The following is a 27691-nucleotide window of genomic DNA, read 5'->3' as shown; positions in this document are numbered from 1 at the left end:
AATGGTATTTCCATGTCCCTAATATTTTTCAGAAGTTAGACATATTTTATGTTGTGTTAAAAAAATTAAAATGACAATGCTCCTGTGTAGCACTCCATAGAGCTGCAAGGACACATTCTGTTAGAGCTGAAGAAAGAATCAGAGAATAAGCCAAAAGAAACCCCCTGAGATAGTCAGATAAAGTATCTATCAAATATTGCAGGTATTCTAGGTAGGAGACACTTGCAGAATAATTCCGAATACTTTAGAAATTCAGTTAACTTCGGGAGCCCCACTGACAGCTCCTCTTAGAGACAATAAAATACACAGCACTTCTCAGAAGCAGTCAGCAGTCAAGACACTGGAAAATTTCCAGGAAATAAAAACTATTTGTTCTTGTGAAATGCCAGATTTGGTGTCACTACCCTGTTGACATATATTTTACAGTTCAGAAATGCAATGCTTACTGGTTGTGATCTGGATAATCCTTCTCTACTCTTCCACAAAAGGAAGACCCTGTTCCCTATGATCTACCTCCCTCCTGAAGGGCTGCTCCCTGTGAACAGCTGTAAGCACTTGTGAAACAGACAGCTGTATCTCACTGCAATACCTGTTCCTTACCTGTTTGTGTGTCATAGATGTGAATTAAATAGAGACACAGAACCAGTGGAGACTGCAAGTGCAATTTTTTCTCTTTGGTTGTTAACCAATGACAAAAACAATGTTCATAAACATCTCTCTCACTGAATTGAAGAAAACATTAGGTGAAGGAGAAAATTGAAGCAAGTAGAGTAGCAAGTAGTTTGACATATGCTCTTGGCATCCCTATGTGATAGTTGAAACCCCAACAATTTTTATCTCGAATAGGAGTTTGGACTAGCGTTACATGGTTCTGCAAGAAATGTATTTTGACTATGTTTTCACACTGAATCCTACCATATGTCATCTATCTACACCTGTTTTAAGAAGTTTGCATTTTTATACTGTTGATATGAAGTATAAACACAATACCTGCAGTTTACTTAACTACATCAATTTAAGAGCTCAGGGTACAAAGAACAGCATGCCTTACTGCCTGCATTTAACTTAAAAGAAAATATACAGAGATAAGATTTACTCTGCATTTAATGATATCACATGAGATTAGAGCTGTTCAGAACCTGCTGAATTATTCTGATGAGTTATCAGATGGCTCTGAGGATATTTCCTCAATAGAATCCCAAGATACTGCTTTTTTATCTTTGGGGGATTTTAACTTACCAGCAGGAGACTTTTCTTTAGGAACTTCTTTTTTTTTTGGTCTTTGAAACAACTGCAATATTCTATGGAATTGGGCTTTTATCTTTGCAAGCCATCCCTCTACTTTCTGCCTATAACGGATGGAAAGAACTATTCCAACGAAACACACAGAATAAAACACCAATAGTCCTAGTCTTACTTTTGCTCTCTCAGCCCTCCTAGGTGGAGGGGGTCCACTGTCAACACTACCTCCAAATCCTTCGGATTCACAATATGGAGGAGCCCAGCCATACTCACAGTGACAGTTCTTGCGATTGTTACACACTCCTCTGTCATGACACTTTGTCATGTTGCAGTCGTAGTTCAGCACTGATACACTCATACACGTCCTGTTGATACAAAGCATATCACTACCACACGGTGTGCCATCTTCCACAGCTCCCTCATCTGCTCTTGCCACCCCTATGTGATAGTCGAGTCCCCAACAATTTTTATCTCGAACAGGAGTTTGGACTAGTGTTACATGGTTCTGCAAGAAAGGTATTATGACTATGTTTTCACACTGAATCCTACCACATAAGACATTCTTAGTACTGCATTTTGCAAAATAGCTATTGTCACGAATACCACAATTCCCAAACCGGTCACCTTGAGTATTCACTGCTTTAAAGCAATCTAAAGGGGCAGCCTTGGCTTGTTTGCCAAAGAGACGCTGGCACTTTTCATTGTGGGAAGAACATTTTCCTTGATAGCAATAAACATCATCATTGCAAGGAGTTCCATCTTGTAGGTATACATCCAGTGGGCACTGAGGGGAAATCCCATTGCAATACTCTGGCAGGTCACAGCTGCCCGTACTTGCTCTGCAGAGTGTTCCTGCTGGAAGGACCTGACAGTTCTTGCAGCATCTTCCAGACGCACAGTTTGAACCTGCAGTAAATGTACAGTTTGTGCGGCAACAAGGATCCCTTCGGCAGCTTGATGCTGAACCACAGTCACATTGCTCTCCTCTTTCTACTATTTTATTCCCACAGTATTCACTTATCCCGGTGTAGAAACTGCCAGGTGCTGGTGGCTGACGAAGGCATGGAGCACCATTTACAACCAGCTCAAAGTACTGTTTGTAACTGCAATCACTGAAGGAATCAGTCTCAGAATTGTGTTCATACATAATGCACGTCTTGCGTCTGCAATTACATTCCGGTTTATCATGGACCATCCCAAGATTATGGCCCAGCTCATGGACAAATGTGATAATAATTGAAAATATCTTTTTCTCAGTGAAGGAAATAACAGCCGATGCCCAGTGCATATTACACACTGTCCCTATATATGCCAATCCCAGACTGCTTCCAAACCACTGATATGCAAATAAGTGAGCAACATCGTGGTTCATCCGAGGTAACAGGTTTGACTTTCTCCAGCCGTTAAACGCATTAAGTACCTGGGGAATAGAGTTAGTAATATTTATAATGTTCTTTTCAGTCCAGATCTCCAGTCCTATAAGAAACAGCCGGACAGAAAGCTGTTTGCACAAAATGTCCCCAGCATTGATGACTTGCATGACGTCCTTCAAGACTTTGGATTTGCTCCTGCCTGACTGTACAAACCGCACGTGGTCCACGACTACTACCATCTTCACATACCTGATGTGCGTCCACCAGTCCCTCAGCTTTTCGTTCTCCCCCGCTGACTTGGGAGCCTTAAACCACGGCAGCACAGCCTTTTGTTGCTGCAGCACCTCCGGCGTCAGTCCGCAGCTGGCTCCCTCGGAGCTGTTGTCTCCCTCCATACGGTAGAGAATGTGCCGAAAGGCCGGATCATTGGGGACGGGCTCGATCTGGTAGGTATCGTCCTCCACCCAGAGCACGCCGTGGAGGCCCCTGCTGCAGGTGCTGAGGGCCACAAGGGAGCCGGGGCTCCCCACCACGTCGCCCTGGTAGAAGCAGTTGTCCCGCACGAAGGGGTGCTCCTCCCGGCGGGCCCCGTCGCGGCCGTAGGTGACCAGGGTGAAGGGGCGGGAGACCAGGCCCCTCCTGGGCTGCAGGCGCAGCACCCGCGGCCGCCCGCCCACGTTCAGCCAGTAGGAGAGGGCCGGGGCGTCGTCGCCGCCGCGGGGGCTCAGCTGCCGCGGCACCGTCACCCACGCGGCGCGCGGCTCCGCGGGCCGAGCCCCCCGGGCCCCGGGGCACCCCGCCACGCCCAGTAGCAGCAGCAGCAGCAGGAGCCCCGGCAGCGGTCCCATCGCGGCCGCCGGCACCGGCCGCCCCCGCCCGAGCGGGGATAGAACCTGGAAGGGCCCAGCCCGGGCGGAACCGCCCCGAGGCTCCAACTGCCGCCGTGCCGGCCGGGCCGGGCCCGCTCCCCGGGAAACGGCATCGCCCGCTGCCCGGGCGCCTCCAGGCAGCCCACCCTGCTCTTTGAGCCAGAACAGAGGCTCTTGTGGGAAGGAATCAGTAAATTTGCCTCTCACAAACACGTTCCCAGCTTCTAATAATCTTAATTTCAAATTAATGGATATTTCTCCTCCCGAGCAGATATAGCAAGGACAACCCCCGGTTCAGCTTCACACACCTTGTCACAGATGTTTGTGTTGAGCAAAGGGATCATTTGGGTAGATCACAAGCAGGAAAATCTGTTTAAAAATCTCAAAAGGTTGGGTTTTGCTGTTTTTATTACAGGATAATTTGTGAGTGGACATCAGAAATGGGCTAAGGCTTGGAGTCAGAAATGAGTAAGTACAGAAATATTCCCTGTGGTGACCTTAGCACGTCCCTACTACAGCATACACACCCTCCAAGAAAAAAGGTAGAACCAGGGGAGAATTCACTTCCACTACGTTCTAGAATATAGATGGAAACTAATAGTACCAAGTATAAAATCCTCAACCCTATCTACGCCACAGTGTGCTGTACAACAATGCACATTAATTACAGACAGCGCCTATGCAGCAGCCATTTTCCTTACGCAGCAGAGGACATCATATTCTCTCTAAAGACTTGTGATTTCATAGCACTGGAAAGAGAACACTTTCAGGTACATCTACCACTGACTACCATCCCCATTTTGGGTACAGCTCTGGCAAGACACAACCATAAGACAGTGATCTGGGTTGTGGTAAGACAGGATGTCCTGCACAACACAGATATGCACACTGGTTTTCTAGCACATAGCGCTGGGATTCAACATAGCCACAGCTATTACCTTTTAGGAACTCTTTACAACTTTCTTTTCAGCACTGCAAACATGTTTGAGATGAAGTCCAACCTGCTACGGCCCTTTTCTTTCTCAACTGCAGGAGGTGTATCCTTCTACCATCCCATATGGATCTCAGGAATCCTGTTTTTTGTCACCAACTTCTGTGTGCTGGCCATCACCCTGGCACAGGCAGCAACACCTAACATTTCAAACTACTGGAGATAGGCACTGCCCCTCCGGAGGCTGGGCAAGAAAGAGAGCAGCAGCTGGCAGAATGCTCAGAACCTCCTTCTGCTGCCTTATGCCCCAAGGTCCTGAGAGGGCTGGTACCTTATGCTGTGCACATGGCAGGCCTAACTAACAGCTGTGGAGATTACCAACTATTGTCCAAAGGTGCTTGATTCTGTGGTTTGGTACCTTGCAAGTATGGCCAGCATTAGCAGCACAGACCTTGTAATACACTACCTCAGTTTAAAAGAATGAATATAGGATGCCTGCTTCTATTAGGATCCATCTAGGAAGATCTTTCCAGATATCCATCCAAACTCATGACCTATCTATTTTAGCCTTAGATTTATTTTCCTATTGGTTTTAAAATTATAGGAACTGTTTCTGGTGGGGTCTTTTATGTGCAGCTAGTTGTTGAATGTTTGTCCACTATTTTTCAATTATCAGTTTTGAATTTCAGTATTGAGTATTACATCAGATTATGTCTCTTGAAATAAATATAACTCAGACCACAGTAATGGGAAAATCCTGTTACATAATCTGCGTGCAGTCTAGTGCTATTTTTAAATACAAACTTCTGCTGTGCGATCACTGCTTAAGTTATACAAAAGACCCTACTAAATCACTCTGCCAATTTGCAAGAGTCATGCCTTATCACCCCTTCCATCCCTCAACATGAACTTTCCGACTACTTACTTCCTTTTTTAATATAAACATAGCTATACAGTTAAGAGTAGAAAATACTCAGGTCTCAAAGTATTAGTATAAAGCTTATCTCTCCCCTTTGCCTTGTCCCTCCTATTGCCTATACCCTTCTTGCTCCAAGAACAGCTTGCTCTGGCAAACAAAACATAATGACTGACTAGATGGCATCTAACTTTCTTTCCTAGGAAAGGGCTACCAAAATATGAAGTATGGGGGCAGAGTGGCAAAGAGGAATGTGTGAGAGCAACATATAGCCTGGTCAGACCTTACTTAATGAAAAGATTACAGTGTTTCTGCTGCACCTGAGATACCATTACCTTTACACAGTAAACTGAGGCAGACAGAGGGCCTCTCTCCTACAATCTGGCTGGATTTTTGCATGCACTTGTACACATACACACGTGTACATACAAATATGTGTAGCTGTTTATGGGTATGCAAACATTTATATGTACTTTCAGGCTCTGAGGAGAATTGTTTCTGCTAGAGTTCCACGTAATTTTCAGCTCCTGCTACTCCATGATTTAGGCAAAGAAAAGCCCTTTTGAAGTCTAAATGGTTATTAACTAAGAGCAAAAAGTAGAGATAGTTCTCTTGTTCATCTAAATCTCTCCTTTATACAGAAGAAAGTGACGCACAAACAGATTTCAGAAGTGCTTGCTTCTTTCCCTTTCATCTACAAGCTAGAAATACTGAACGTCCTTTGGAAGGACTTTGGACTTCAGAGTCAGACTCTATACCAAGAGAGAAAAGGTTGAGATTCTCATGCACTGAAAAACATTACTGACAACAAGAATCTGCTTAACATTTCAACAGTAATATCTGACATAATGTTACTTCAGTAAATTAATATCTCAGCTCACTTAAGTGATGAAATTATTGTCGAATATCTGGTCAGCGAGTAACAGGATCAGATCTTTCAGTTCCTCATACAGCAAACCTTCAGCACTGGACAGCTACTAGGAAATCAACACACTGGTAACATCTCTTACTGTTTTAAAATGTAGTTTGCTTAGGTAAAGATTGTTCCCCTGGAAAAGGTTTATCCCATTCAAATGCTTGTTTCATGAATGGAAGCCATTTGCAATCCTCTCAATAGCTTAGATGCTGGCACTTTAACTCAGACGGGATCAGACCAGGAATCCATCCCTTTTAATGCCCTTTGACACCAGCCAACACCAGGCATTTCTACAGAAGACAGAAATGCTGCTGATATAAATGTGAGGACAGTCTGCCTCTTCATGTTCCACCCTTATCTCTGATCAGCTCAAATTCTGAGCATGGAGTATAATGGTTCAGTCCACATTTAACTCCCATTCACTTTCATTTACATGTCCCTCTCTTCTTGTACTACAAGACGGAACAAGAGTCCTCTACTTTCCTATTGTTTCACTACTCAGTTTTATAAATACTTAATATTTGTCTTCCCGGGGCCATCATAGGAGAAACTCTGTCCTACTCATTTTACAGCCCTTAATCAAACCCTTCTACTTCAGGGAAATTCCTTTTCAGACATTGACTTGCACAACACACTTTATTTCAGGTGAAGTCCAGTGACTGATAGAATATTTTGCTCATACTATATTGCAGCATGCATTTTTTGCCACAGCTTTATGTGCCTTCACCAATAAGCAAGCTTTCTTCTGCTAGTAGTGTTAAATATTTCCTTGGTGCATGAATAGATAATTTTCTCCATTAAAAAACAAAACAAACAAAACAAAACAAAAAAACCCAACCAAAAAAACAAAACAAAACAAAACAAAAACCAAAGAAAAACACAAAAAAAACCCACACAACTGAAGCCAAATACCCTAGATCTTCATTAAGTGCAGTCTGTCATCTGTCTTGCTAACTTTTCCCAAAATACATAGAGGTTCTCAGCTCATTTAATGGCCATTTCCAAGGACTTTTTTCTGGCCATCAACAGCAAGGACCACTGAGGTGCCTCACCATTCATGTCTTATTTCTGGAAATCCTGCATCTCCTTGATGGGGGTGGATGAGGGAATGGCTTTTGTGCTTCTTCTTCTACTTGCTTTCAGAGGAATTTCTATAATACAAGAAAGAATGAAACCCCTTTTGTTCTAAGTATATTCACACCACCTCGTCTGGTTTTGAGCATCCCAGAGTAACTGCTTTCTATATTTTCACTTGATCTGATAGTCACACTATTTTCTTATCTACTTTTATCAACATTTTGAGAAATGGCTGTTCAAACATGATCCAGGTGTGAAATAAACCTAATACACACTCAAGTACATGAATATATGAATTTCAGATCCGTATCTGCATCAACTGAGAACAGCTATTGGCATATCTGCATCTTTTAACATTTCAGCTTTGGATTATATGACAAAACTCACATGGATCTTTCTGTCATTCAGTAACAAGCAGACCTGACAGGTCTTTCTAACATTCAGTAATAAACAGATCTGACTGGAGAGCTAAGCTACTGAAAAAGAGTGTCTTGTAACCTGAAGATAAATTTGACACAGCTATCTAAGCATACTTTAGTCTTTCTGCCTATCTACATTTTGGTTGCTGTGTACAAACCTTTTTCTTGCTAACTACAGTTTACTTACTGAAAACAGGTGACAGTTGTGGAAAGAAAGCAAACTATTTCAAGGTTCACTCCATTACTTCAGTGAAAAACCAAAACCAAACTAATAGTAATTTCTTTTCAACAGATGATTTCTAATTTTTCTGAGGAAAAAAAAAAGGTTTATGTAAGCAATATGCTTAAATAAGTGTACACGTATCAGTGATGTTTCTTTTCCACTGTCCCATTTCCCCAAGTCTGAAAGGCACATGCCCAATAAAGGAACAAGGAAGTGCCAGGAGCACAGAGGAAGAGACGTGACTGATATATTTGAGTTACAGTGGAAAATCAGAAATATAAACAGCTTCACTGAGTGTGCAACATCAAAATATCTTAGCCTGTTTTACACCATAAATCTCTCTCCCAAAACACTAACTTCTATAATAAACTATCAGCTTAACCATTAAGTAAAATCCTTGTCCAAGAATATCTAGAAACTGAGACCCTTCTGACATCTAACTACAAGGATTTGAGGGTCCAGTTAGCAAATCTTCTATCTTTATCCCAAGCACACTAGAGGCACAGCAATTTGTAGTGGGTGAATTAACTATTCTTCCTCAGAATAGAAGACAATACATTCCAATGTCCAAGTAGGAAAGAAAAAAAAAAAAAAGCAGCTGCCAGCACATATGATATATTTTGCTACTAAAAAGGTATACATTTAAGGAAAGCATTCCAGCAGCCAGGAATTTTATTTGCCAAGAATTCCAATTCCTTTTCATATATAAAAGGTTTTTTTTCTTTTCACATAGGAAACCTAGACACAAAGGATGCAGGAGTTTGTAAAGTCTTCAGGAGGCTGCTGAACATGTCCATGTAAAACCCATTCTCAGAAGTCAACATTCAAAATAAGATGATGACTGCCTCCTTTGAGGCATCTCACATCCTGACGTTAACAGTTGCATGAGAGGTTTCTACAGAAAAAGCTGTTACAGGGATCTCAGTCCCTGAATTATCAGTCTCAGTGGAAGAGCTTAAATATAAAGAAAAGAGAGCAAGAATCCTATGTTTTCCAGGTTCTGACAAATCCAGATGTGCAATAGATTTTCCCTTCACTGGAGTCTCATTCGTTTTTCAGGTGGTCCTTTAGCACCAGCACTCTGAGCATTCTTTACAGTCTCTTTTTCCTCTGTCTTGACAGCTTCAGGGACTGGTTCTGGCTCCTTCTTGATTTGATCCACTAAAGATGTAACGGGAAAAGAAAGTTAAACCTCTGATTTTCATTCCTAAAACACTCTTCAGAGTATTTAGAAAATATTGTTAATGCCACAAGGGCAACATTCATTTCAAAGGTGTAAGAATGATAAGCAGACAATAAATTCATACTTATATCAGTTAAAAGGTGGAAGAGATTGAAGTGATACAATTCATGCATTTTCTGTTTTGAGGTCGCCTATGATCAACTCAAAGTCTCTACTCTTATCCATTACTTTGCACAATTTGGTAATGCCAGAATTCCAAACCACCTCACAGCAGCAGCAGCAAGAGCTTACATGGCAACTGAAAGATACTGCATACAGAGTCTATTTTTTAAGTCTTGTGAAAATATTACAGTTTTACCTGGGACAGGCTTTTCTCCAGGCTTTTGCTGTGAGGGAAGAAAAAAAACCAACACATCAGTGGAACCAAAGTTGTAATTCTCAACACTTCCTGCCAGTAATTTAGGAATTAATTAAAATCAAAAGCATTTTGCACTCTTATATTAAAGAAATGAGGGTAGAATGGGTCCCTATATACACTTTAAACAAAATCCAGTTAATATTGTATAACATCCAGTTTTTCCTCTGACAACTGAAAAACATTAAAGAAAAAAATATGCAGTTAGCCAGTCTTTCTCAGGACTGGCTGAGGAGCACTTTTGCGAGATGCTGTAAACACAATTTCCTTTGCTCCCAAGCAGAAGACTTGGTGGAACAAATGGCTACCAAAGACAATCAGAGGTAACCACAACAACTTCACAGAATGCCAAGAATTTCCATGCTAACTAATGAGTCTCTAGAACAATGGAGTAACTAAAAATACTGCGATGGGGCTTGATTGAGTTCACAAAGGAGGAAACTGGAAGCATCAGCAACATCAGATAGCTGAGAACAGACCCTCTGAGATCAGATAAGGAAGGTGTATAATAAAATTCACTCTCATAGTTTTGCCAAGGCCTTAATGACTCCAGTGATTACAAATGGAGATCCTACACACTATTATGAGCCTTCCATGTCAAGTTTGTGGTCTAATCCATGTTACTATTGCAGAAATACACAAAATTCCCATTCAGTTTCCCCTGTTTAAATACCTATGTGACTGTCTTTTAAGTTCTAAGTTACAGTAAAACTGTGGCTTTTGAGTGTCATACCTGGACAAATCTGGGTGGAAACTTTTGTCTTAGGTCTAAGAGCAAAGCATCTACTCGTTGTCTTTGGAAAATAGAGCTTGGTTCTTCTTTCTTCTTGGCTTTTGGTTTAGTTTTCTCTGCAAGTCACAGAAATATCAGAGAAAGATGTATTAAAATTTATTTTCTTTTAGCAGCTCTTTGTGGTATGACAAGTTGGTATTTGTCTCTCCTCTGAACTTTTCCTCCATTTTCTTACTGTCATAGGTTGTTTTTTTTTGGTGGAAGACAGATTAAAGATGATTCCTACCTCCTGACAAATTGGTTTGCTTCTGAAAATGTGTTTTGGTCCCCAGTGGGTTCAAGAGTTGCCCACTTTGTTGACACACAGATCATTATTTTCATCTCCCACCTATGCGTCCATGCTCATTCCCACCAGCACAGAAGGGCAAAATTCCTTTCACCTGGTAGAGTGACCTAACTTACCCTTCAGAAACTTCATCTCACTTGTCCACCATCACTGTGCATTGCCTCAAGCTTTTCCCTACATTCCTTTCCTCTCCCAAAGTATGCAGGAGAAACTAGCAATCATACCTCGTTCTTCCTCGTCTTTGAAATGCCACCAGTAGCCCTTGGATGGGTGATAGCGACAGTAGGACATAGCTTCTTCAAAAGCAGACTGAATTCCATGCACTGCAGTGAGCTTTCAGAACAAGAATGTAAGGCACTGAGTTCACAACTCAAGGAGAAAACACAATGTAAATTTTTGAATATAGGTATTTTAAAATTAACACTCTATATTCATTTTTGTTCTGGGAAGGGAACTTGGAATATCTAGTTTCGGACTGAGAATGTAATTTCTTTAACAGGTTCTCACAAGGCTCTTCTGGAGTGCCTTTTTAAACTGACAGAGAAAAATTTGCAAAAACCTGATAATTTACAAGAACAGAAGGAATCAAAATAAACTTGAGCATCCAATATAAGAAGAAATACCACATCAATTAAAGACACAAGCCTCATTTAAAAATAAATATAATATTAGCTTAACATTAACTATCCAAAGCAATCTTGACTGATTATGTATTTATTTACTATTTCATACATACGTCAAATAATTTTAACATTTTGATTATTCAAACTTCATGCTGTTCTGCCAATTTTGTAGCTTTGCTTATTCTGATCCCTCCTCCTTAAACAATGTATCCTAGTCTCTGGGCAATACTGCACTCTCACAAGAACTTGCATTTTCATGTGGGATGCACACAATATTAACCAGTGGTGTTTGTTTTAAGTTACTGCACCCTTACTACATGTAAGGGTACAGTAACTTAAAACTTTCCTCAGAATAGTGAAGGAGATATTTAAACAGCCTGGGGGAGAACCAAAAGTAAAAACTGATATAAACCAGTAGGCATCAAATGCACAGAACACTTACAACTCTGGAGTTAATGACAGATCCCAAGTCAGGTGCTTGATAAATCACTCCAGCAATAATGTAGTAGTCAGCCAATGGCATAACTGTGGAAAGGAAAAGAAGAAAAATGTGGAATCAATTTCAAGCTCTGGCCGAAGACTGTGTATTTGTTGCTGAATTTCAGTCGTAGCAGCAACTGAGAAATTGCAATATTTCTCTTATCACAAAATTTTCTCTTGTTAACCTTTTCCTTCAAGGTGCTTTATTTGCACCTTAGGCACAGACTGATAAGGGGAGAAAAAACCAATGTCTGCTTTACAGCATGTGCTGTAAAGTCCTGTCCTATTGCAAGCAAATGATCTGCTTCACAGACTGGGGTTTTCAGAGCATACTAGAGCTACTACTAGTCAAGTGAACTGCTCTGGAAGTAATTCCATTAGCCTTGGCAACCAATAGAAGCCCACTACAATGTAAGATATCATTGTTCTGGACACAGTTTTCTCTAACTTCTACAATCCTCTCAGCTAGATTTCCCAGACCCAATGGAGTGAAGCACACACAGAGCATGCTTTTCTAAATTAGTAACATTCTGCCAAAAAAGACTACCTTCCAAAGGCATTTGCTAAATCAGATTTGGAACTTCTACTGACCAATCAAAAATTTTTGTTCATTAGAGCTGCAGTGCAGAGGAACATTACAGTTGGTTCTGTAACTCTGCCAAACATTGTTCAATTGAGAAACCATAGCAATGCTCCCAGCTTCACATTCCTAAGGACGTTACCTGTGCACATGTGTTCCGGTTCCTCCATCTCTACTAACAATTCATCCAGTACTGGCATTTTATGAAGCATGGACACCTACTTAAATTAGCAGTCCCAGACAGCTGGGTGCATATTACAACCAGTACTCACGTCTCCTTGAAAAAAGAAGGATGCTTAGCACTTCTTTACAAATGGAGCAAGACACAGAACTGCAGTTTTATTGTCTCACAGCTCTGTACCAGGGCCTACTCTCCTGGACAGGCAACTCTCCCTAATCATTCATCTAAAGATTTTTCTAATATCACTTCAAACAGTCTTTAAGAATTTCAAATAAAAATACATCTGTTTTAAAAACACACAGAAGTTATGAGATAAGCCTGCATCAGTTGTATTTGAGTATTCTACACTAGCTATGAACTCTATAATTCTCAGTTTAACATCCCCATTCCCATGTCTCAAATACACTCATTTTTGTACCCTGATGAAATAAAACTCACGGTAACATCTCAGCTAGGGAACTATGCAACTCAGTTAAGGTACCCAGCACAAACTTTACAGTCGCAGTGGGAAAACAGTTAAGTTCCACCAAACATACATCTGCCTTACAGCACAAGTCTAAACACACATACTGTGGGTAGCTCCAACTCCAGTCTCAATCTGAAAGGTGTCAAAGCCAGAAATTAAGGGCTGTATAATAATTCTCTACTCACTTTTAGAAGCTATGTTGAAAATCTCTAATAAAGAAATAAAACAACATACTAAAGAATCGATCATACGTTTTCTCAATTTGGAACTGCAATGTAAACAGACTATTATCTGATATAAGCAAATAAGAAACATTACAAGACAAGGCAAAGCCCTGTAAAGACCAAAATGCATATACAGAACCTAAACCCCTAACAAAAAGAAGAAATAATTAGCACTAACCCGGCCTTTCTTTCCAACAAAGCTTACTCTGAAATAACCTAAATTATGTTATATGAAGATGTAGTAAACAGATAAGATAATCCAATAACTATTGAAATATGGCTACATGTTTGATTAATCACACATACACAAACAAACTCAAGGTTAAAAAGGAATAACAAAGCCAGTTGCATGCAGATGTGGAAAAAAAGGTAAGGTGTTTGATTTAAAACCTGGAAAATGACACTGTAGGAAGCAATGATGCTGTTACCACAAGACTCCATCACAACAAGATATGGACACTCTTGCATGGCCTAACAGATAAATGGAATGAATGCTATTAGCAATTTCCAGTAGGAAAATGTAGCACAGGGCAGCACTCTCTCATTCGCTGTTCCCATTTCCCCACAAGATGGCACTCCCTGCTGCTGGGACACTGCAGGGAACTGCTGCAGAAAGGATCTCTCCACCACAAAGCCTCATACCCTCCCAGTTAGAGTGGAGATTAAGAGAGAAAAGAGGAAGCAGAAATGCTTAGACACAGTTTAGGAACTGATAAAAACAACTGACTGATTTGGCTTCTCAACAGGGGCAAGAAGTGAGTGACGGTACCTTGTGTTGGAGATTGCCTTTGCTGCTTTCGGATAATGAAGAGAATGGGCTCTTGAGCATGGAGAAGGATGTACTCCACTCCAACCATCTGGCTGAGAAAGAAACAACCAGAGTAAGCATTTTCCTCCAAGTAAAATCTGTAGGACATGAAGAGTGACTAAAGGGCCGGGCAACAAACCAACAAAGTTCTGATGCTTTGAAAGCCCTTTATAATGTGCATAAGTACATTATAAATATATTACATTACATTATAATATAATATAATACATTATACATTACATAATATAATAATATAATAATATAATAATATAATAATAATTATATATTAATACATATATAATTATATATATATGTATATACATATATATACACATAATAATATAATACAATATCATACACTACATTAATGTAAATAAAGGGAAAGGATTTTCCTGAGCTATCAAACCCTAGGTGCATAGACAAACAACCTGACACAACAGAAGTAGAATATATTAGCAACAGATAAATAGCAAGAAAGTTAACAATCTATCATCATGGAGATGTCATTTAAATACAGCAACAAAGAACTGGTGTGTGATGTGACCATCTGTGTGTCTGATGTAAAGGCCTCTCTGCAATCACACTGAGCACAAGTGACTTTACCAACGGACTTCTAGCTCTGATTGCAAACTCCCTATCATATTGTGGAGTCTTTAAATAGTTCTCAAACAACTCGCTTGTGCTCAGCATAGCAGATGGGGAACTGAAAAGAAAGTTAACTTGCACATGCAATCTCAATACACAACCATATGTGACCAGTTTATTTACAACACTCACTACTCTTGTTATCTGTACTAAAAAGCCAGCTCTTTGGAGGAATTATGTACTAATTATGGCACACAGCCAGCAGTATATGGAAACACAAACTATTTATGAACTCAAAATATTCCCTAACATAAACTCTATTCACCGCAGAAGAAACATTTAACTACATTACACTACTCAGGTGCTGTTGAGCAGGAAGGATGAGAGAAGACAGCTTTTCTATGTCAGAGAAATATCTAAAGGATGATGTACTGGAATCTCAAAAGATACACAGAATCCTTCAAGCTCAACACCTCCTTGAGACGGCATAAGAAGAAGTAGAAAACATCCAAATACAGAAAAAGCTGGCCTTGCTGGAAAGTGGTGGGACTAAAAACAGAACAGAATGAGCTTTCCAGCATGCTTTCATTCAGTCACCAAAGCCTCTGAATGGAGGGACAAGGGATACTGCACATCAACCAGATGCAAATAACAACTTACTTCAAATGGTCCAGGGTCATCCGCTGCATTTTGACGACTTCATTGTTACATGTTCGGTCATAGAAAGGGTTACTTCGCTCTGAGAAATAGTCCAACACGCTCCCATTGTTTAATATTGGAATCCAGGAGCTGTCAACCCAGGAAATCCCCAACAGATTATCTGGGAAAATAAATCTACATTTGAGTATCAAAGCAGTCAAAACCACTACAAATACATCCAAGAGTAAAAGCAGTTAACAATTACAGCAGAGAAAGGAGATGGAACACAAACACACTGGTTAAAAAGAAAGAAGTATTTCATAGAGTTCAAATAATAATTGATAACCTTTAACCTTCTGCAGGTTTCTTAGCAGTATACAAAAAACAAACAAAACAAAAAAACCCCAACACAACCCAAAAAAACAACAGCAAACACAAAGATGCTATCTTTGGGCAGATGCTTCCCAGTAACCTTGAACAAGAGATTCTACTCCCGACTATTAAATTAATCTGCCAATTGCCTACAGAAAATTCCTTGTTCCATAACTCAGTGGATATTACAGGTATATCAAACTATTGAACACTAACAATTATATTAAAAAAGCAAGCTTTTTAAATGAACATACTTTATAAGCTACAAGGCATAATAGGCCAGTTAAATTCTTACAGATTTAGGAAAATATGAATTAAAGTCCCTGCATTTTGTTATCACGCTGCAGCAAAATGTTCTTCAGGCACATCAAAGAAACCAGTGTCAACAACCAGTTCCACAGGCAACAAATTTGCTAACAGTGGAGATCCAGGAGGAACCTTGGAAAAAACCCTGAAATTCACTGATATTAAATCACAGCAGCAGCAAACAGAATTTCCTAGACACAAGAAGGTAAGAAGAGACGTGCATTGTTTAGATTAAAAAAACCCCTAAGTGATGAGAAATCACTGAAAACTGACTGAAGATCTCAAATTCCCTCCTCACAGGATTCACTCCCTAAAGTTCACACATTATATGCATACTCTGAACTCCCAGTTATTATTCCAATGAGAATATTTTACTTCTGTGACAATTCAGCATGCTCAAGGATCATAAGATCGCTTTCAAAAATGTCAGCTCATACACTACTAGCAGCTTCTCTGAGGAAGTGTTATAAAGCAACACCACCTGCTTAGCAAACCAGGGAAAATGCAACAGAAATAGCTAAATGTAAACCATTTTTCCTTACTAATGTCAGAATTTTTAGCCCAACTGTTTCATGCAAGGCAGGGAAAGGGATTGAGAAGTCTAGAGGCATTTAAGTTATTTCACACAGACTATTCTCTCTCCTCACTACAGAAAAGGAAATCTTAGAAACACAGCACTAAGATCCATTATTAAGCACCCAAGTCATGGTAATGCTGTTTATTCCAAATGCCATTCAAATCCAAAAGAGCTCACCTTTCAAAAAATCTCAAAATCTTAAGCACTTGCATTTTTCTCATAATAAGCTCTCACATTATACTTCAAATACAAACTTTCTTTGTTTGTATGATTAACAATACCTGCATTTCTTAGAGGATTGTCAGGCGAGCTTTAGATACATACATATATATATATATATATAGCTATCATGCAGTATGTAGACTAATAAATGTATTGTAAAATGGAATATAAAGTTGGACTCTAATACTCAATTATCCACAGCTGCTTAGTGCCAGTATTTATAATTGCCTTTGTAAGTTGAAAGATTGTTCTCTTAACTATTCTTGGGAAGAGGAGAGGAAGAATGAAACAAACCACAAACCTGTCATACTGAAGGGTGTACTGTTTATTTTGGGTATAAGAAAGGATGGCGTTCCTCCTTCCCTGTTCCTTTCAAAAATAGGACATCTTGTGCAAAGCATTTCTTGTGGAATTTGCATCACAGATCCAAAAGTAAAGTGCTTGTGACAATACTGCAAATCTGTCATGATTTTCAAGACAATTTGGAAGATAAGCCAGCAATCCATGGCAAAAAAGAAGAGTAACTCACACAATGTGCTGAACCTGGCCTTATTGGCTAGGTAGCCCAGCACTATGCTCTGACAAAGCAAGAGGAACAGTAAAGTAGGTTGACAGGGTACTAAGTTTGCCTGACCAGGTTTCGTAGGGAGAGTTACAGAAGTGGCTTCAGTGAAAAGCTGCTGGAAGCTCCCCCATGTCCTATAGAGACAAGCACAGACCATAAGGTGGCTGTCCCCCTCAGTGGAGCATGTGGGAATCTATAAAAACCAGAGGGTTTTGGGAAGGTGGTGAAAAAGACAGGCCTCAGATGCAGCAGGAATTGTGAAGTGCTAACACAGCAGAAAAAGGTATCTAAGCTGTAGAGAAGACGTGAGAAATAGAACAATAAGGCTGTGTAGTTTGGCTTTCTAAGTTGCAACAAGTTTATTTAGTATATATCTAGAAGGTTATGCTTATAAATAGAGCTTCATTCGTTGTCTCTTACAAACGAGCCATTGTGTTTGAGAATAGGCCACTATTGTTTTAACCAAAGCTACGTGTGCTTAAGGTGATTGGACAGAACTACTGTTAGTATGCTTTTACTCTATGTAATTGGCTGAGACACATTTATGGTATGTTGTAACATTAAGTTTCTTTGGCCTGCTGCCTGACCAGTGAGCTGTTAGCATCTCTTCATTGCCATGACCCTGTAATGAGACTGATGCTGAAAATAAATAGCTCACGATGCTGACCCCGGTAGCCCCGTCCCGTTTGTGTCTGTGTAGAAACTGCCGGCATCAGAGCAGAGATGCAGCTGCAGCCCCTGGAGCACCCCCCACTGGAGCAGGTGGATGCCCGAGGGAGGATGCGACCTCATGGGAAGCCACGCTGGTGCAGGCTCCTGACAGGACCTCTGGTCCCTTGGACAGAGGAGGCCAAGCTGGAGCAGGTTCGCTGGCAGGACTTGTGACGCTCTGGGAGACCTATGCTGGAGCACTTTGTTCACATTTCTCCCAATGCCAAGTGCAATACAAACCAGGCCAAGTAGCCTCACGAGCTGCCAGGCCCTGCAGAGCTGCCAGGTCACGTTCACCTGGCAAAGTAGCCTCAAAGCCGGCCCAGAGGGTAAGGCAGGTCAGAGGCCATGCTCACTGTGACGATGGGCACTTATCCATCCTGACCCAGCTCTGGGTGCTGCAGAAATCTTGGTAATTTTGGAAAAGTGAGGGATTGCCTGTGTAAGCAAGTTAACCATCCTGCACAGAAGGTACTTAAAAATTGTGAGCAGGTTGGTTTAAGTGCTGAATATTGATCGGCATTATTACTTCTGCCAATTTCAGACACCAAGATGGCTTAAACAAAATTTCTTGATGACCTGTACTTTAGATCACACATGGCCTGATTTCAAAAATTTGTGGAGATAAAATATTTTAATACTCTTGGATTGGTGAAAATGCAGTTGTTGTAGTTTCAGCAATATCTATTTTGAATTTAAATGATAGTCCCACATGATGGTAGGCCCAAAGGGATCCACAGTAAAATTACACAATGCTTCAGAGCTGCAAAATTCTGGATTTTTCATTACTAGTTTTGATGTGTCATGCAGAGAAATCTGGGATGGTTTTTCATAGGTAGACCCATTGATCATCCAACACTCTACCTTAATTTCTAAGCTTTCTGTTCCCCAAATTCAGGGAATATTATTATCAGCTTCACCCCTACCTGAGTCCCATTCATTTTTTAAATACTTAATCAAAGTGGCTAGGCTTAAATCTGCTTTACTGGAATGTATCAGCTTTTGGAAATTATCATGTTGACTAATACCCTAACTGGGGGAGTTATGCAAGCTATATTCAATACCTGTTTACAGTGAAGAAGAAGAAAATGGTACTAAAGAAGGCGAAAGGAGAGCAATAGGCAGGGGGCACTGGGGTCTGAAAGGGCTCCCACCCTCTGGCCTGAATCAATGTACTCTTGGCAGGCAGGAAGGGACAATTAGATGTAAACATTATTTCTGACTATGAGAGGAGGAGACTGGTGGAAAACATCAAGGCATTCCTGGCAGACCTCATAGCTCCAGTACAACCAGAAAATGGAACAACAGACTTCTGATCAAGAGCAGAGCCACACAATCAGTAATAAACAGAGGCAAGGTCCTGCTTAGTAAAGTTACAATACAGATTGCTGGGGCAATGGAAAAAAAGGGTTTTATGGCCATTCTTACAGCTCATGGACTGTCCCAATTGGACATACTAAACTGACTCATGAGATTCTATATGCCAAATGTCCCCTTCCATTGTCAGGACAAGACTTACCATGCAAGCTGAATGCTCAAGTAACTTTTTCTGAGAACTGTGTATAGCTATGCATCTCAAAGAAAAAGGCATGGAAAACTCAAATCTGCTTACCAATGAACCAGACCTCAAAAGAACCTGAAAAGAACATCCTGGACACAGTACTGATTGATGCTCAGAGTATCAATATGAACTTAATACCGTAAAGAAGCCTTGTTCTCAGACCTATAGGCTGGTACAGGATTTAAGAGCAGTAAATCAGATACCTCAACTCTGTTGTGTAGATGGGCTTCTTCTACCAGGTGAAAAAGCCCATTTAGGAACAACAGCATTGGAGAAATTAATGGAGGATTGTCTCCTGTGGGAGGGATCCCACCATGGAGCAGTGAAGACTGTCAAGAGTCCTCCTGGTGAGGAGGACAGAGTGGCAATGTCAACATGCATGAACTGATCACAACCCCATTCCCTGTTCACCTTTCCCGCTTGAAGGAGAGAAGTTAGAGAATTTCAGAGTGAAGTTAAGCCCAGGAAGAAGGGGGTGGTGGAGGTGGCTGTAAGATATCTACTTAATATATTAAACTATATTAGATAAAAGACTTGGAGGGAGCTTAAATTAGCTGGAGTAAGGCAGAAGGTTCTCACAGCAGCTAATAACTTAATACAGCACTCCTCCATTAATTGTCTACCTAGTTCCTTTGTGACATCTCAAAGAAGGCAGTCAGCAAAACACACAGGACTACACATAATCATTAAAAATTTGAAGATAAAAAAGGAGAAAACATCTGGGGCATTATCAAACCAGACCCTTCATGAGATTTCCCTAAATACCTGCTCTTGTTCATTCTCTGAGACTCCACCACACAGGCTTCTGATGTTATTCCATCCAGACACTCTTATGGACAAAAAAAAACTTCCTTTACTGTGGACTCTGAACCCCACTTCTCTGAAAGCTCAAATTCTTCACAACAATTTAACTTTTATTTTGTTTACAACATAAATATTCTTTAACACTTTAGTCAAATATCACTTCTTCAAAATCATATTCCTGACTCCACATCTCCACACCCAAAATTTCAGCTTTCTTTCCGGCTTTCCTAACACGTGGCCTGCCTCACCACATCCACCTGAAGTGCTCTTAAGATTACCAGCCCTACTCACTGCTCAGGTCCTGTGCAAGTCCTGCACACACGCCAGGGCTTCCCACTTTTCCCCACACTTCAGAGAGGGAACTCTCTTTTTTAGCTGCTCCCTTACGTCGCCATCTCATTGCAGGACCTCTTTATGCCCCCTGAAAAGGCAGAGTCTACCAGAAGGAAGCTTGTTTTCCCAGGCGGCCCTGAGCACATGCTCGCAGCCTGCCGCACATCCAAGAAAGCTGCTTTTTGGGCAGCTTGACTGCCCGGCCGTTCCAGCTTCCAAAGACCGTCACACCACCACAGCGACCCCCTCCAGCGGCCGCCCCGCGGAGGGCTCTGCCCCGCGGGCGGAGCTGAGCCCAGGCCGGCGGGCAGAGCCCCGAAACCGCGGGGAGCGAGCCCCGAGCGCCGCCCGAGCCCCGGGCCTACCTCGGATGTCCACAGCCGCCATGGCCGCGCCGCGCACGTCCGGAGCGGGGCGGGGCGGGGTGGGGCGGGGCGGCGCGCAGGAAGCGGCCTTGGAGCGGGGAGGCGGGGCCAGCGGGGCGGGTGAGGGCGGAGCGGTTGCCATGTGCCCGGAGAACGCCCCTCACCCCGCGACACTTGGTCGCTGGCCAGGGAAACACCTTCCTGAACCGAAGGGTTGTACGGCGTCCCACCACAAGTAACAGTGAGCTCCGCTTCGCTTCGCCTGAGTGGTGCATAACCAGAACGACGGCGCCAGTGCCGAAAATCGACATGCTCGTTCAGAGCTGTTTGCTCAAAAGGGGAGATATCAGGGTTTTGCAGTCGTTTTCACCTGACCTTGGCCTGCTGGTATTTGCCGGTCACTTTCAAAGTGAAAGAGATGTGGGCCACGGGTTGCTGCTCAGCATCACATCTATCCAGCTTGAGCTGGCTGGGGTAGCCCTAATTTAGTTGGCCATGTGGGCATAATAGATGTTATGGTCCCAGTCCTGAGGTATGGTCCTTGGCATTTTGGCTCTTAAGTGAAATCATCAGTCATCAGTCATTTATAGAGTGAAGAACAACACTCGTTGGGTGGAGGAATATACAAAAACCGGAAGATTAATAAGCTCCTTATTTAGATTGACAACTACAGTCTACCAATCTGCTGTACAGAGTGTCCAATACCTGTGTCATGCTAGCTGTACCTCCAGGGACTTACCCTGCCTGAGCCTTTGCTGCCAAGATCAGCCACACCTTTGCTGGCAGTAGCAGAGTCCAGGAGAGCCTGGAGTTATCACCTTGCTGATGGAACATGATCATAATTGGTGATGGAATCTCTTGCCCTTCCATTAGAGGCCTGTGTGAAAAAAGTAGAGGAAGTACGTTACTGTGTATGAAGTACGGGAAAGGAATATTATTATTGTATGAGAGCAATCAAGAAGTTAGAGCAAAAGAGAGATCATGCTGCTTATTTCCTCCCTATTCAGTCCTCTCATACTAATGCATTAGGAGACAGACTGTAATTGCAAAACCACATGGTCTTTTATTTTTTTCCTTCCAGGATTCCTATCTCATTCAATATGTTAAAGTCACTGTAACATTTGTGAATATTCTTGGATTGTTTTCTGTCAAGAAGAGGTGCCTGCAAAACACTTGCTTTACATGTTTCAGGTGTTGAAAGATGTGAAGGTACCAAGCGAAGGTTACAGAAAGTGACAAGGTCAGACAGAAAAATGCTGGTTTGGAAAACTGGACTCTAGTCTTGCCAGTAGTATAGTCATGGATTAGATTAATGAAGTTTTTTCAGACTCAAGATTCATAGAGGTGCTGAACCCTCAATACAAATAAAGTAATACTGGTCGTGCTTTGTGTTTTGTAATTCTCTGCACACTGGGAAGTTAAGGTCTCTAAAATCTCTCACAGTTTATTATTCAAGAAAAGATTTTTGTAATCTCAGTGTCTCACAGCTGCATCTCTACAAGGTGATAACAGGGCCCTTGGCTCTGAGTGGTTAATGAAAATAAATTTAATAATATCTGCAAAAATATGAGGCTGGGATGGTAAGTGTTCTGAGAAAATGAATCCTTTTTTCAAAAGATTTGTTTAATTGGCAAAATAAGTAAAAATAAATAAAAAGGATTGAACAGTGGAAGAAAAAGTACTGAACAGAAATGCACTGTCCAACTGTAATACCGAATTCAGAAGAAAGCCATGAAAACAGAGTACTTGGTATCATTTAATAGCATTAAATAGATTAAAATAGATTAAAAATTGAATCTAACCTTAATTTTTCAATTTCATGATTCCTAGGTCCTTGTCTTTGTCACTGAGATAATATTTTGTGTAATATGTTCTTTTCCATGAGGTAATTCTCATGTGTGCACACTGCAGATCCCCGTTCATTTGTTAGCTGCTACTGGTTAGCAGTTTCTACCTTTGCCAAACACATTTCTCTAGTGTTATCCACACCAGAACGTTTCAAAATCATACTACGATAGGTTGCCATTCTAAACCAAATACCTCTATGATGCTGTCATGAACAATCCTCCTGGAGGGAAAAATGCCACCAGACATAACAGCTGTCCTTCTGGAGCATCTCTGATGCCCTGTTTCATTCTATTTTTGTGCAAACCATTTCTTTCCAGTAGCAAATGTAAACTTGACCTCTATTTTAATTATTCATGTTGCCCATCTTTCCTGCTGACTCTGCACCTCTCCTTAGCAAGCATGTCTTCAGATGAGCAAGGGGCTGAAAAATAAAGATTACTGGTTGGGAAATAATGGGGCTTGATTGCTTACAATGAATTTTCAATTGCATGGTGAGACTAGCCAAAGCACTGCTGGAAAGAATTGTTAATCTGGTAACATTTTCACCTTCTACTATAGCATAAAAGACAAGAGCTTTTTCACCTGGCTTCCTCTAAAGGGAGAGTCCTAATGAGCATTGGAGTTCTGTCCCTCCAGACAGATGGAGAGATAATGAAAGCTATCACATAAAATCAGGAATTTATGCACACAGCTTTTGATGTCAGAGAAAGGCACCTTAAGCAATGAATATTTAGATATATTCATTCCATATGTGTGCTTTAAAAATGCATAAAACACTTGGATAAAAACTGACACCTTTTCAAGTCCTGGTGTTCAGGTGTCATTTAGTGTCACTCTCCCTGCAATGGATTATTTTTCTGTATTTCTATGGTCAGAGCTAATGAAGAATCTCATGCTACTATGCTCCCCTATGTGTAACAGAAGAGACTGTCCCTAATTTACAATGTTTGCTATCTCTAGTGGATGCAGGATTGTTATCACTGAGTCCTCCAAGCCACGTTTTGTGTACAGCAGGGAGACTACCAAGGAGTCCCTTTATAGTTATGAATAAGCACAGCTAAACTGAGAGGACTACATCTAAAAAAGGATGGAAAACCATCTCTGTGCACATTTCTAACAGTCTGCAGAGACTGAACAAATAAGCTAGCTATATGCCATCAGGTGAACAGTATTGTTTATCAAGCCTTATCATTAAACTCTGGGTGGTTACCAAAACACAACAGAGGCTCCTGAACAAGCATATCATCACAGCACCTCAGATTCTGCCCACCTGCATTTGAACTCACAGATTAATAGTAAATATCTCCAAGTCCCATTCTATGTTCTGTTAAATCTAGTTCTGCAATGAAGCACAAAGGAAATTTAAATTCTTATGCTAATGAAAAATTGCTGGGCTTGAATTACTTATGAAATGAGCAATTTGCTACTGGTTTGTAATAAATAGGAATGGGAAAATACTCCTTTAAATCCTTATCTCATGGCTTGAGGAAAACACATGTAAACAAACCAGAAAGAGAAATGTATGGGCAATGCAAAGAAAATGCTGAAATCACAAAATGTGTAAGGAGAGAAAGGAAATGTTTGAGGGGGCTGTCATGAGTTCATCACCCATATTCTGTTTTTACGTTTTCGCTTCTGAAGTTTCTCTCTTTCCACCCTGAAAACACTTATGTTGCTGGTATCTTCAGATGGCATTATACATGCAGTCATTTACAAAATAGCTTCCATAGGCCTCAAAAGCCATCACTACATTATGCTTTAGAAACCCACAGCACAGCCAAATTGCAAAATTCTGATTTTTAAATCCTTAATCAGGCACTTTTGCTGACTTCAAAGTCTGTTAATTTCTCCTTTCGCTCAGTGCATCTGCATGTTCTTTTCCTTTTCCTGAGATGCTGTTTTCTGCACAGTTTTTATAAATACTGCTAATCACATGCATTGACTATAAAAAAAATAGCCAGGCTTGTAAGCTCTTTTTTTTTCCCCCTGGAAAAATGCCACTGGGAAAATCTAACTAAAGTGGCTGCAATGATGGCTGCAGCCGGTGCCCTTCTCAAAACTGTGTCGCCCCCCTCCCCCCTCGCCCCCCATCCCTTGTTGTTTTCAGCTCTGGGCTGCAAAGAGCAGAGGAACTGGGGGACACTAGGAGTAATGTTCCTGGCATCCTTAGAGCATTTAAATACATCTCATAGTGCTTTATTAGAGTCTCCTGTTTGAAAGAATGGGGAAAGAAAATATGAAACCTTGCTAACAGTCTAAAAGCTTCCTGAAAACAATTAATCTCCCAGTAAGCCCCAAAAGGCTATCTGTCAAGATAGTTAATAAAGATGTCAAGAAGTTAATAAAGATGAAATGTCAGGATGCCACATGGCTGCTAACAACTGCAGGCAGGAGGGGAAATGAGCTTCCAAGCAAAGGAGCACAAACGATGTCATCTTGCATATGATCATGTATCAAAACCAGCAACTGCAGCTGCCGACTTTTGTGTCTCTGCAGACATCTCTGACCTTAGCATCTCTGCTGCTGCATTGGCTTTGTCAACACAAAAGCCCATGACAAAGAAGGATGCAGCAAGTACAATCTACAGGTGTTGGATCTCCCTGAGGGGACTGGTGGGAGAAGCAGAAACTGCCCCATGTCCCCAGAGCTTCACAGGTCACATGCAGGCCAATATCCAGCGAGAGGCAGATGAAGCAGATGAAGGCAATTCTGGAGCATGGCCTCCCTCCCACACAGCTCTACTTGTGTCCATTTGTTAGCTGGATGTTAGCTGTTGACTGGTTAGTCAACCAATGTTTTATTTCCCCCCAAGTTTCCAAAGGGCAGAGCAGGGCCCTGGAGTACAGCTGTGGTCTAGTCACTGCCAACAAGCAAACAGAGTCTGCTGACACTGAAGGCTTGCCCAAGGCAGGGAAGGGGAAAAAAGCAAAACAATCTTCTCACCATACATTCTGTGTATTGCACATGTCTAGCAATCTAATATTCCCAATCTCTGGAATGCACCACAGCCTTAGTGTTTGGTAGATACCTCTCAGTAAGCTTTGAACGCCATCATTTTACTGTGCATTGTAACCCCAAATATGGCCAAATTGCAAAGTCTTTGATTTTTATTAATTTAGGCACTTGCCTGATCTGAAAGAGTTATTTAATAAAATAGAGTCTCTCTAGTCTGATGAAGAAATCAAGATTTATTTTCCTGATTTACTGTATTTTCTACTGAAAAACAGAGGGCTTCAGTTTGGCAGTGAGCCCTGTGCTTCCCAGTGGGAGGATGCAAAACATGGACAGGCTGACCAGATCAGGAAGTGAAAAGAAACACTTAATTTCTATATTTCAAGATTGGACAGAGCTACAAAATCCATCAAGGAGCAATGGTGGCGGAACATTATGAAACTGTCTAGCAGTATCTCTGCTTCAACAACCACAGGCCTCATGATGCTAAAAGGGGTCTCTTTCACTTCAGTGAAGAATTTTCATTTCTGCTCTGTCCATTGAGGCACAAATGCTTTTTCTCTGCACTTTCCATCTCTCTAAAACAGATATCCTCACCTACCAATAAATCTTAGTGTGCATACTTCATCACTTATCTCAGGTACCCAATGGGCTGGGCAGGTCCTTAATCGGAGTTCTTTTTCCCTGCTGTCTTTTTACTGGTGTTGGTTGCCTGTTAACTCTAATACCTTCGCTTCCTTCAGAGAAATTTTATGTGTCCCCACCTCAACAGGTACTGAAAAAAACATTTTATTTCCATCCCGGCTGCATTGTTCTTCTTCTAGTGCCTCCACACTATCCAAAGTTGAATGCTGGCAAGTGGCCCAAGCGTTGAGTCCCGGTAATGGCTGCACAGCCAGGGCTGCTCATCCCTGGGTCCAGAGCGAGCAGGAATTTTACACTCATGTCTAAGGTGGGCAACCTGACCTATTTTCTGGGCCTGTGAAAAATGATCTATAATAAAGTGTTGCTTCCCTGCTGGATAATACTGCATATATCAAAGGCAGGACACTGTTCTGGAGAGAGGAAAGGCAACATACCCAGTTTGGTAGAGGTGGCATGAGTTTATGGGGGACTTTCATCTCAACAGCTACATGGCCTTTTGACTGCTTAGTCTGATCAAGGTATTTCCAGAGAGGGGATTTCCTTGGTCACTGCAAATGTGGCTGAGAAAGTGTGTGTTCTTTTTCCCTTGCCTTCAGAAGTGGCTGCAGAGAGCATCATTATAGGCTTCACTTTGTTGCCCTATAGCCTCTAAGGTGCAAGGTCCTCTATGGAGTAGGAAATTGCTAGTGAATTGGTGATCAACATGGGCTCTGATATCTACAATTTATAGGGAAATCCCACTCTCAGGGGGATCTATCCCTTCTTCTGCAGGATTAACAAAATTCCTATCACAGGCCACATTTAAAAATTACAGATTTCCCTATCCAAATACAGGTTATCTTATACTTTGATTCATTAGGGTCCCAAAGAAGCAAGGTAGATCCCTTGGGTATCAGAACAGTATCAGCCCATCATGCTGGTGCTGCACTGTCCATCATCACAGACTGTTTTAGAGCTGCTATGCCACTTCACAGAAACTTCCAGAGCCTGTACTTGAGACCCTGAGCTTGGGATGTGCAAAGCTGGTACCAAGTAGCTTAGCAGGAGGGCACTGTCCTGGACATTTTTGCACGTTAGAATCCTCCATCTGGAATATTCTCTCAACAACATCAGCCAAGAGTGAGCCAGCTGTAAATACTTTGCACCAGGCTTTGGTGGAAAAGAGTAGGTTAAATTAATTAAGCTCACATCACAGAGATTC

General features: G+C 41.4%; 2 protein-coding genes across 2 annotated transcripts; both read right to left on the bottom strand.

Annotated features, from left to right (window-relative positions):
• Positions 1–508: 508 nt before the first annotated feature.
• LOC136558220 (disintegrin and metalloproteinase domain-containing protein 20-like) lies at positions 509–4283 on the bottom strand. The gene is made up of 2 exons (XM_066552541.1): positions 4265–4283; positions 509–3657 (listed from the first exon to the last, which is right to left on the bottom strand). The coding sequence occupies exons 1-2, from the start codon at positions 4281–4283 to the stop codon at positions 1148–1150; spliced, it is 2529 nt and encodes an 842-aa protein (XP_066408638.1). The 3' UTR covers positions 509–1147.
• A 3897-nt stretch (positions 4284–8180) lies between these two features.
• On the bottom strand, positions 8181–21103 carry MED6 (mediator complex subunit 6). The gene is made up of 8 exons (XM_066551686.1): positions 21046–21103; positions 15251–15410; positions 13967–14058; positions 11709–11791; positions 10868–10976; positions 10298–10413; positions 9508–9535; positions 8181–9127 (listed from the first exon to the last, which is right to left on the bottom strand). Exons 1-8 carry the CDS (start codon positions 21065–21067, stop codon positions 9000–9002), a joined length of 738 nt encoding a protein of 245 aa, XP_066407783.1. The 5' UTR covers positions 21068–21103; the 3' UTR covers positions 8181–8999.
• Between the last annotated feature and the right edge of the window lie 6588 nt (positions 21104–27691).

The sequence above is a fragment of the Molothrus aeneus genome, chromosome 6, assembly GCF_037042795.1.
Source record: "Molothrus aeneus isolate 106 chromosome 6, BPBGC_Maene_1.0, whole genome shotgun sequence".
Taxonomy (NCBI): Eukaryota; Metazoa; Chordata; class Aves; order Passeriformes; family Icteridae; genus Molothrus; species Molothrus aeneus.
This window is presented reverse-complemented; position numbering and strand designations above follow the sequence as displayed.

Bases quoted from the DNA above. Each gene is read 5' to 3' on its own strand.
- MED6 (XM_066551686.1), bottom strand. From the start codon at position 21,067: ATGGCGGCTGTGGACATCCGAG. The intron at 14,059-15,250 runs GTAAGTTGTTAT...TTTCTTTCTCAG, and splicing joins ATGACCCTGGACCATTTGAA to CCAGATGGTTGGAGTGGAGT. The intron at 10,414-10,867 runs GTATGATTGCTA...TGTGACTTGCAG, and splicing joins CAAAGACGAGGAAGAACGAG to AGAAAACTAAACCAAAAGCC.